The following is an 11,305-nucleotide window of genomic DNA, read 5'->3' on the forward strand; positions in this document are numbered from 1 at the left end:
ACAAGAAAGCCTATGACTCTGTGCCTCACACAGGGATCCTGGAAGTGCGCAAGATCAACTGGACTGCAAGGACCTTCATAAGTCACCATCAAGTGCATTATTTACCAAGGAGTTGCTCTGTCCTCACAGCTGTTTCTTGAAGACGTTTCATCTGAGAAGCTTCTTCAGTTCTAGGGTCGAACCGTGGAAAATCCCAGATTTAAGCCCCGTGGGAGTGTCCCCCCAAGAGGGACAATGGTGTGAAAACGGGTGTGGGTCACAATCAGCCAAGGTTTTTGGATGAGTTCATTGTGAACTTGTGCTTGTGAACTTTGGCATCCTCAAAAGAGTGACCTATGTCCTTTAGATGCAGATGCACTGCTGAGTCTTGTCCTGTGGAGGTGGCTCTTCTATGCTGTGCCATACATTTATGAAGTGGCTGTTGGGACTCCTTAATCTTAGATAAGTAAAAGCCATATCTGAACCATGGCTGAATGAAGGCACCTGTGAAGCCAGAAGAAAGTGTAGAGAGCTGAACGTAAACGGAAGAAGGATGAACTTCAGGTGTCAGCAAATATTACAGTATTACTGGAATTCACATCCTGAAATTACTGCAAATTACAGACCTATTTCCAAATTGAGTTTTATCTCAAAAATTCTTGAAAAGGTAGTTTACAAGCCATGAATATCCATTTTTAGAAGAATGTTGTATTTCGGAAGTTTTTCAATCTGGTTTTAAAGCTTTGCATAGTACAGAATCTGCCCTTTTAAGAGTTTTTAATAATTTTTTTTAGGAACTGCATCACATGACTGTGTTATGATCGTGCTTTTAGATTTAACAGCTGCCTTTGATACAGTGGATCATAAGATTTTAATTTGCAGTTTACAGCAGGTGGTGGGTGTTAGGAGTACTGCACTGCAGTGGTTCAGATCCTAATTGGCAGACCAAACTTTCTCTGTGAAACTTGGTGAGTTTGTATCCTCTGCTGCTTCTTTTCAATGTGGGGTTCCACAGGGTTCAGTTTTAGGCCCGCTTCTTTTCTCCTTATATCTGATACCACCCGAGTATATTTTCAGGAAACATGGGATTTCTTTCTACTGTTTTGCCGATGACTCCCAGATTTGTTTCCCACTTAAAAGATAAATGGTTTCTCAGTAGGCCCTCTGCTCAGATGTCTTGATGAAATAAGGGCCTGGGTGGCTTTGAACTTTTTACATTTTAATGAGCAGAAAACAGAAGTGATGGTTTTTGGTGGCACTTCTGAGACCACTACTATGGATCCTGGTTTGCTGGCACAGTATGTTAAACCAATCACCACTAACCTGGGAGTTTAAATGGAGGCAGATGATGAAGTTGAAAGCCAGGTCAGAGCTGTTGTAAAATCTGTCTTTTTTTCATTTGAGACAACTGGCAAAAATAAAGCCCATCTTATCAGAGCAGCTTTTTGAGACAGTAATCCATGTCTTTGTTACATCTAAGATAAGAGATGAGATAAGATGTACCTTTATTAGTCCCACATGTGGGAATTTTCTAGACTCCATTATTGTAACGCACTTTATAGTGGGGTTAGTGATGCATCTGTTAGGCGTCTGCAGGTTATGAAGCGCATCTTTTAACTGGAACAAAAAGGTCTGAGCACATTACCCCCATTTTAATTTCACTTACTGGCTTCCTGTCACAAACTGGTAGTAGGAACTCAAGAGCAGAGCGGTGTGACGTCTCCAAAAACAGTTTATTTGCAGCACCAGTGCACGATATATACACTGAAGGGAAAATCCAAACTCCAGGGAATCACAGGGAAGCTCTCTCACACTCGCTCACGTCTTCTTGCCCAAACTCACACACGCTCACACGACAGGGAGGTCCGGGGAGGAAAGTCTGTAGCAGAGGAAAGGGAAGTCACTCACAAATCACGAATCACAGGTATACTCAAGCACAGGTTCACAGGAGCTGGGAGAATCACTAACGTCTGTAGTACAATCATCCAGCGATGAGAGGATCTGTGTTCCAGCCTCAAATAGTGCTCCAGGTGATGACAGCTGATTGTTGACAGGTGTGTGGGCCAAGGGCGGGAGCCCACGGTGAGCTCCGCCCAGGCAGAGAGAGAGAAAACCAATCACCACATGTAGCCTTGTGGGGCCGGCCGGGCAGGCACGGAGACCATGACACTACCTGTACATTTTAGGGTCCTTCTTAAAGTTCTCTATTTGTTTTTAAATCTCTTATAGCCTGCCCCCACCTCTCTGAGATGCAACAGCCATATACACCTTCCCACTCCCTTAGTAAGCATTAATTTGCTTTGGCTGTAGCAGCTCCAAAGTTGTGGAACGATCTGCCCTTGCACATTAGGCAGGCTTCTTCTCTTTCTGAGTTTTAAACTCTTCTTAAAACACATTTTTTTGCTGGCGTGTACAGCATTTTGTGAACCCTAGTTTTATTTTAAAGGGCTTTATAAATAAAGATGGTATCATGCAGTATGGTAAAGTTAAATTAACACCTATAATTCACAGTTAAATAACAGTGGCCATTATGAAGTGTTACCCAGTTCCTTTCTGTTACTGAATGAACTCCTACTGGTCACCATCAGCCTTTGCTGTGTTTGATTTGAGTATCACTCCCTCTGGTGGGCTGTACAGGTATTACATGTGAATGGCAGTAGATTTTTTGTTGTTGTTTTTGCTGTTTTCTTCAGTTTTGTAACTAGAATTTAAATCTATCCTATAATATTTATGATTAAAAGTTACATTTAAAGAGAAGTGAAAATAAAGATCAATCCCAGCTGTGCTTAGATGCACTTAGATGGTGGGGAAATAGTTAAAAGAGAGTGGGAATCAACAGATCCAAAACTGGAAACATTTAATTTTAGTGTTTCATGTTGAAAAAGTGTCATGATTAAAGTTATGCATAACAGATTAAAATCACAGATTTGAAGCAGGAAGTTTTTAAATGTGCAAATAGGTTATTTAGGTTTTTACTCTAATGAATGCTTCTTTCATTCAAACAGTTTCTTCTTTACTGGCTGAGGCTTTTGTGAACACTCCTCCTCCTCCTGCTTTTAAAAAAGTGTTTCCTCTTCCTGAATGAAAGCAATCCACAGGTGTGATGTGTGACATGGAGAGCAGCCAGAAAACACCTTTGGCTTCTTGGCAGGATTATTTAATCTCGTAGTCGGTTCAGGTTGAAGATTAACTTTGTAGATGTCTACTCTCTGTATAGCAACAACATGAAGATTTTGGATTTGTTTGTGATCCTCCTGTACGGTAAGAAAAGTTTCCTTTAGACTTATGACACACACACATATTTACACAAGCACACACACACTGGTTTTGCTTACAGAAACAGTCAGACAGGTTTGTGCATGTTGATCTGGAAGATAAGTTCTCAAATGCCGCAGGTTATTCTCGCATAGTTAAAGCCAAAAGAGAGAATTGTTTCTGTTTTAGGACCAAGTGTATGTTTGCACCAGACTTTTACCATAAGAAGTATGTAAATGAGAAAAAAGTGAACTGTAGTCCTCTCATTTCTTTTAAAACAATGACGGGACTCAAACACAAACACACTGAAGCTGAAGTCCAGATGTAATCCAGGCCTGAGTTCTGAACAGTAAGACAGTCAGTGGGTAAAATATCACAGGCAAGGGGGAGAGATGACAGACAAAATATAAAAACAGCAAAGGTAAACACACACACACACACACACACACACACACACACACACACACACACACACACGGCATTATTATAGACAGGAGAAACGTCTTGGAAATAGTCTTTGAGCATGAAGAATCCACATCTGTCACTGGTGGGCAGATAAACTGAATCCGTTGATACAGCCATCCTTGGATGTGTATCTGAGGCAAATGATCAGACGGAGCAGGTGGTGGTCAACCTCCCGAGCAAACCACACCTCATCCAAAGTTTGGGCATGGAGGTGGTCACCACGTACAAGCTGCTGGGTCTTCACCTTAACGATAACCTGGACTGCTCAGAAAACACTCAAACTCGGCACCAGGACCAAAGTCGACTGTGCTGACAGGCTGAAGTCTGCAGGACATTACTGAGGATGTCTGCAATCTTTTATCCAGAGCTCTGCTGTGGAGGCGGCAGCAGAGAGAGGGGCAGGTAACGGCTAAATAGCCTGGTGAAGAGGGCCAGCTCTGTCCTGGACAGTCCCCTAGACCCCATAAAGGAGGTGGGTGGGCTATTATGCACAACATCTCTCATCCCTGCATGAGACTGTGGATGGAGACTGTGGATGGAGACTGTGGAAGGAGACTGTGGACGGAGACAGTGGACGGAGACAGTGGACGGAGACTGTGGATGGAGACTGTGGACGGAGACTGTGGACGGAGACAGTGGACGGAGACAGTGGACGGAGACTGTGGATGGAGACTGTGGACGGAGACTGTGGATGGAGACTGTGGAAGGAGACTGTGGACGGAGACTGTGGACGGAGACAGTGGACGGAGACTGTGGATGGAGACTGTGGAAGGAGACTGTGGACGGAGACTGTGGACGGAGACAGTGGACGGAGACTGTGGATGGAGACTGTGGAAGGAGACAGTGGACGGAGACTGTGGACGGAGACTGTGGACGGAGACAGTGGACGGAGACTGTGGATGGAGACTGTGGAAGGAGACAGTGGACGGAGACAGTGGACGGAGACTGTGGACGGAGACTGTGGACAGAGTGCTATCACAGGTCCTTCATCCCGACAGAAGCCAGGCTGCAACATTATAAACAGGATAAACACTGTTTAGAAATATGTGTGTATAACTATCACTGCCTGCACTTTATGTGCACATAAAACATCTTGTTGTATTTTTCTGCACATAGTAACCATTGAATCTTTTTATTATTTATTTTTTCTATTTTTATGTGGGATCAATAAGGTCTTTGTCTATGTCTGTGTCCTCAGTTTCCCAGTGTGCCTCAGGTGTGGAGGTACTAGAGGGGGTGGAGTTTGTTCTCCTGCCCTGTGAGTATCCTACTTTTGAAGAAAAAGAATCCACAGCTGTGTGGAGTCGCTATGACCTCAATCCCTCCACAGTGCACCTGCGTCGACGAGAAGGCGATGACCTCCAGAACCAAAATGAGCAGTTCAGCGGCCGAACATCCATGAATCCTGACGCTCTGGAAACCGGAGACCTCAGTCTCACTCTGAAAAAGCTTCAGCTGTCTGACAGCGGCAGCTACACCTGCACCGTCCGTATGTTTGGAGTAGAACTGGGTCAGTCAAGAGTGGAACTGCAGGTTCAGCGGGTCAAAGGTGGAGGTCAGTGCAAAGAGATTCAAAATCACATGTAGTGTCACAGAGTGTTAATCATTTTATGTTAACATCATGTAATGTTCATGTTTTCATTGTGTTATAAGTTCCCATCAGTGTCCCAGTGGCTCTGGGTGTCCTGGCTGTAGTTGCAGCTGTCATCGTGGGTGTTGGAGTTCACTTCAGAGGCTATTTTAAGAAAGGTATGTTGTGTGTGTGATGTGTTTGCATTGTGAATAATCTGAATCATCCCTAAACCTCAGATTTATTTTACTTGACTTGACTTGCAGTGTTTTTTCTTCTTCTTAATCTATTAGTTATGTTAATAGGTGGTTTTAATTGTCTCCTTTCTTTCAATAAAACACAAACCAGTGTATCCCCATGTTTCATGTTCTTAAAGAATCCTCCAGCGCATTTTGCAGAAGATGCTCCTCTCTCTCATTGAGGAGCCTGAGGACAAACGGCAGCTATTTGTCTAGAATACTAATTGAATTACTCTTTGCTCCCCTCACATACTTTACATGTCAAACATGGGGGCTTTGACAGACTGCGCGCACAAATCATTATTTGTTGTTCTTACTTCACAGTCTCACAGGTGGATGTGGATTCGGGGGTGGAGTCTGTTCAGCTGCCCTTTATAACCACAGTTTACCGACGTGAAGATGTAACTGTAGAGTGGACTGACAGCTCCAACAGGATAGTGCACGTGTTTAAAAACGGTTCTGACCACCTTGAAAAACAGCACTGGTTTTACAGAAATCGAACAATGATGAGGAAAAACCTGCGGATAGCTGTGGACCTCAGCCTGACTCTGAAATACCCGACAAACAGAGACGCACTCACCTACACCTGCACCGTCTACAGGGGGGAAAACATCCTAAAGAAGAAACAAGTGAAGCTCTACGTCAGAGGTGAGTGCTGTAGACAGAAGATGAAGATGTGAGTCATGAATTGAAGAGCTTGGTGACCACACTGATAATCTGTCCCTGAGGTGAACAGGACTTGATGAGTGAGCTACAGTAAGATCTATTAAGTTAGGTTTTTCAACCATTACTTTTTTATCAGCTCAAACTAAAGATGTGACACAAGTCCGAGAAATTGAGGAGTTTCAGAGAAATTTATGAAATGATTTAGAATGAAAATATTATAATGATTATGTTTTTGAGTCAATGTCAGCCTGAAAGCACCAGGATTTTGAGGATCAGATGTTTTCTTAAGGAAACTCACACGAGCTTCTTCTATTTCTTCTATTCCACATTAAACAACCTCATTAAAATGCTGCACGCTTTGTCTGGGCCTGCATAGCCCAGAATAATAGCTTATTTAACAAAAGTTCATAATAATCTACATGTAGAGAGAAAATTCAAAGGAAATATTAAGTAGGCAAGCTCACATGATGGTCTATTAACGTTTCCAGTTTGGGTGTAGTAAGTGAAGATAAAGACAGATGATAAATTTCTTCCCATAATTGATTTAGGACACCAAAGATAACACTGTGTCTGCTCAGTGGAGCAACAGGACAAATCCCAGGCTGCAGCCAGTCAAACATGTTTTCAGTGCAGATGTTTCACTTCATCCAAACAAAATGTTCTCAGTGCTGATGATGCTGTGTTCAGCTCATTGTGGTATTTTTTCTCCTTTCAGTCCCCCTGGTGGAGGTGGAGCAGGGGGTCGAGTCTGTACAGCTGCCCTGCAAAACCAAACTTCACCTGCTTAAAGGCAGTAAAGTGGAGTGGACCTGCATTTACATCCGGACCACAAAGGTCCACATGTATGAGAACGGCTCTGACCAGCTTGAAGAACAAGACCACTTTTACAGAGACCGAACGAAGATGAATGAAGACCTGCTGAAAACTGGAGACCTCAGTCTGACCCTGAGATACCCCACAGACAGAGACAACGAAGTCTACACCTGCACCGCCTACAGCAGCGAGGGAAACATCCTGCTGAAGAGAGAAGTGAGGCTTCGAGTCAAAGGTCAGAAATGAATTTAAGTCAGTTATTTATACAGCACCAAATCACAACAACAACTGCGTCAAGGCACTTTATATTATAAGGTAGTTCCTTCAATAATACAGAGAAAACAGAGAAAAACCCAACAATCATATGAGCCCACTGTGGGTAAGTGCTTTGGTGATAGTGGGAGGAAAAAATCCCTTTTAACAGGAAGAAACCTCCGTCAGAACCAGGACTGGGGCGGCCATTTCTGACCCATTCCAACAAAACTATGGCTGATAAACAGACGTGCTGTGGTAGAGAGGCAGAGGTTATTAATGACTAATTATAACATTCAGAGAGGTGTATTAACACATCATCACAACCACAATCAACACAATCATCATCTCGGCTCCTCTGACGACCTGTTTGCTGTTGCATGCTGCTGAAAGGCAGTGGGGAGAGGGGACACTCGGGCAGTGCATTTATCACGTATAATGTGTTTCCTGGATACACTGCTGCTTTTACAGCATTCAGAGATCGATGGCTCCGTGTCAGAGCTGGCTATGAACTTCAGACGGATCAGACTTTAACTTAACAAAAAAGTTATCAGTAGTTCTTTTCATCTTTCCTTATTACCCACACCTACATCCACTCTGTCAGGCCTAGGCTGCTCACTAGGGCTGGGTATCATCACTGATTTCTATAATCCCTTTGATTCCGATTCACGAGGTCCCGATTTGATTCAATTTAGCCTCAGACAGTCAGAAATATTATAATTCTGATCATTTATCAGCACCGATACATGTGAGACTTCATCACAATTGTGAGCATCACAGCTGATGTCTTTGTGTCAGAGTAACTGAGGATAAAACACAGAAAAACATGAAGGAGATTTTCCTGGTCTGGCGTTTTATAGCAGATAACCTTAAAAATATTCTACAGTAGATCAAAAACTGTAGAAAACCATGAATCGACATATGAACATTACCTGATGCTGCTGAAGTGAAGCAGAGCAAAGTTGCAGAGGTTCTTGGAATTAATGATAACATTTATCAAATGTGAGTTGTAGTTTGGATCTTGTCTGTGAAGCTTCTCAGTGATCCAGGTCATCGTAGTCTAAGGAGTGTGGAAAGGAAAAACATCTGGACTTCTTTAAGTTGCTTGAAGACGTTTCACCTCTCATCTGAGAAGCTTCTTCAGTTCTAGGACCTAATTGGTCACACTCTAGGGACTCCCCGGCAGCCTACACCTATTGCAGCATAACTAAGGGAGGATTCAGGGTCACCTGGTCCAGCCCTAACTATGTGCTTTAGCAAAAAGGAAAGTTTTAAGCCTAATCTTAAAAGTAGAGATAGTGTCTGTCTCCTGAATCCAAACTGGAAGCTGGTTCCACAGAAGAGGGGCCTGAAAACTGAAGGCTCTGCCTCCCATTCTACTTTTAAATACTCTAGGAACAACAAGTAGGCCTGCAGAGCGAGAGCGAAGTGCTCTAATAGGGTGATATGGTACTACAAGGTCATTAAGATAAGATGGGGCCTGATCATTTAAGACCTTGTATGATTAGCATCCCACAGTGAAGTGCTCTGGGTAAACTGGTGTAAGATCCAATAAAGTCATTACTTGTCATCTTGTCATTATATGCTCCACTTTCTTGTAACTAGTTACCAAAATAGATTGTACTGATACAATACAATAGATACTTTATACACAAAATGAGTTGAGATCAGGAGTATCTGTACTTCATTGATTTGATTGATCACAATCTGTGTGTTACATGAACACACAGATTGTCGTTTTGGGTAAGTTTAAGGGTCCAAATATGTGTTTCACTCAATGATATACAGATGAATTTACACTTTTTATGTAATCTTTCTTTTTTGGATTTTTTGTTAATAAATGGTAAATGGCCTGTATTTATATAGCGCTTTACTCAGTCCCTAAGGACCCGCTTTACATTACACTCAGTCATCCACCCATTCACACACACAGTCACACACTGGTGATGGCAGCTACAGTGTAGCCACAGCCACCCTGGGGCGCACCGACAGAGGCGAGGTGATAATTTGTCTCCCTTTATTAAAATCAAACTACCATAAAAAATTAGAGACTCGTTCTTTCTTTGTGAGCAGTCCCACTCAAATCCTACTAAAGTGGACTGAAGGCAACAATTCAAAAGAAATGAAGAACAACCAATAAAATACATTAATCCTGAATTAAATGAGTGTAGTATATTTCATCTTTAGGAAATCAACACAAGCAAAGACAAATATCATAGTTTGAGCTTAAAATTGAATATTAAAGTTCACTTTGGAATCATTGAATAAAACTGCTGCTGTGTCATGTTGTCTTTGTTGTCCTCTCAGTCTGTCAGGTGGACGGGGAGGAGGGGGCGGAGTCTGTCCAGCTGCCCTTCACAACCACAGAAAACCTGCCTGGAGATGCTGAAGTGGAGTGGTGGCGCTATGAACCTGAACCACCGATGACTGTTCACAAATATCACGCCGGCTCTGACCAGCCTGACGCACGAGACCAGTTTTACAGAGAGCGAAACGAAATGAGAGACGACTCACTGAAAACTGGAGACCTCAGTCTGACCCTGAAACTCCCCACAGACAGAGACACTGGAAAGTACATCTGCAGAGTTGAGGGGAAAGGGATCAAGAGAAAGAAAACAGTTCTGCTGAGAGTGATGAGTCAGTGCAAATACCTATGAAATATTTCTTACAGTGTATTTGTTTAAAAAATGACAACAACAATAATTAAATGTAAATATCAGACTGCAGCATAAAGAAGCTTAATAAGGTGTTTTCTAGATTCACTGCTGTCTGTACAGCTCATGTTGTGTTTGTTGTCCTCTCAGACTGTCTGCTGGAGGTGGAGGAGGGGGCGGAGTCTGTCCAGCTGCCCTTCAAAACCACACAAAACCTGCCTGGAGATGCTACAGTGGTGTGGAAACGCATTGACCATGTACCATCAGTGTTGGTTCACATGTATAAGAACGGCTCTGACCAGCCTCACAAACAGCACCAGGTTTACAGAGACCGAACGAAGATGAATGAAGACCTGCTGAAAACTGGAGACCTCAGTCTGACCCTGAAACAGCCCACAGAGAGAGACAGTGGAGAATACATCTGTAATGTCTGCAGCAAAGAAAAATGCATTTCAAGAGAGACCACGGTGCTATTAAAGGTCAAAGGTCAGTATAAAAATATAAGTTTGTCTCTTGTTGTCTGTCCCTGTCTGACTGTCTTGTCTCTGCAGGGAGAGTTCAGGTCCAGGATCAAACAGGGGACATCAGGAACAGAAGCAGCTCCATTGATCCGACTCCTCTGATCTCCGCTGATCAATCAGTTTGATCTGTGCTTAGTTTAGGATCAGCTTTTAGTTCAAGTTAAAATTAAAGTCCCTTTCTCATGACTACACTTTAAGAAAGGGACTGGAGCACACCAGCCTGCATGGCAGAGTTCCAAGACTTTTGGGGAAAAAAACCCTGGACTGATGAGTGTGTGTCATTACACACTGCATTTCAGAAAAGGAAGCTCATACCAACAGTAAAATATGGTGGTGATAGTCTGATAGTCTGAGGCTGTTTTGCTTCCTCGGGACCTGCAAGACTTGCCTCCCTAAATGGAACCATGAATTCGGCCCTCTTAAAGAAACAATTCTTTAGGAGACTATCTGGCCATCCGCTCTCATCTGACCTGAAGCGCACTTGGTTTCTGCAGCCGGATAATTATGCAAAACACCCAAATAAGTCAAAGTTCTTACCTGAATCTGATTTATATGCTGTGACATGACCTTAAAAAGGTGGTTCATGCTTGAAAACCCAGCAATGTGGCTAAATTACAACAATTCTGCAACAGTGAGTGGGCTGAAAATCCTCCACAGTGCTGTTAAAGATTTATTGCAGGTTGTTACAAATGCTTGGTTGCAGTTATTTATTAAATTCAGGGGGCAATAGCTTTTTCTGACATGTTCATCTAGGTTTGGGTTTTTCCCCTTAATAATAAACACATTTATTTAGAAACTGCATTTTGTGTTTACTTCTGTTCTTTGGATAATATTGTAATTCAATTAATGTTTTATCACTCACCTTTGAAAGTTCAGGTCAGGGGTTAACGT

At 42.8% G+C, this 11,305-nt stretch overlaps 2 protein-coding genes across 3 annotated transcripts in view; one reads left to right on the forward strand and one right to left on the reverse strand.

Moving 5' to 3' along the window:
- The window catches only part of LOC309703473 (NLR family CARD domain-containing protein 3-like), a 118,923-nt gene that overhangs the window by 56,616 nt on the left and 51,002 nt on the right, over positions 1-11,305 (reverse strand). The gene's annotated exons all lie outside the window — the stretch shown is intronic.
- On the forward strand, positions 3,058-11,178 carry LOC309703513 (uncharacterized protein). 2 transcript variants are annotated; one of them, XM_082528401.1, is made up of 8 exons: positions 3,058-3,240; positions 4,898-5,254; positions 5,353-5,448; positions 5,833-6,156; positions 6,890-7,222; positions 9,547-9,876; positions 10,044-10,379; positions 10,445-11,177. In XM_082528401.1, exons 1-8 carry the CDS (start codon positions 3,204-3,206, stop codon positions 10,537-10,539), a joined length of 1,908 nt encoding a protein of 635 aa, XP_082384527.1. In that variant the 5' UTR covers positions 3,058-3,203; the 3' UTR covers positions 10,540-11,177. The 2 variants fall into 2 exon arrangements, with proteins under 2 accessions (XP_082384527.1, XP_082384526.1); XM_082528400.1 differs by having other exon boundaries at positions 10,044-11,178.

This window comes from Aulonocara stuartgranti (genome assembly GCF_965226115.1).
Source record: "Aulonocara stuartgranti genome assembly, chromosome: 3".
NCBI classification, from domain to species: domain Eukaryota; kingdom Metazoa; phylum Chordata; class Actinopteri; order Cichliformes; family Cichlidae; genus Aulonocara; species Aulonocara stuartgranti.

What these genes read in the sequence shown, in the direction of transcription:
- LOC309703513 (XM_082528400.1), top strand. Translation starts at nt 3,204, where the DNA reads ATGAAGATTTTGGATTTGTTTGTGATCCTCCTGTACG. An exon ending in GTTTGTGATCCTCCTGTACG is followed by an intron (nt 3,241 to 4,897) that starts GTAAGAAAAGTT and finishes CTGTGTCCTCAG; the next exon opens with TTTCCCAGTGTGCCTCAGGT. An exon ending in AGTTCTGCTGAGAGTGATGA is followed by an intron (nt 9,877 to 10,043) that starts GTCAGTGCAAAT and finishes TTGTCCTCTCAG; the next exon opens with ACTGTCTGCTGGAGGTGGAG.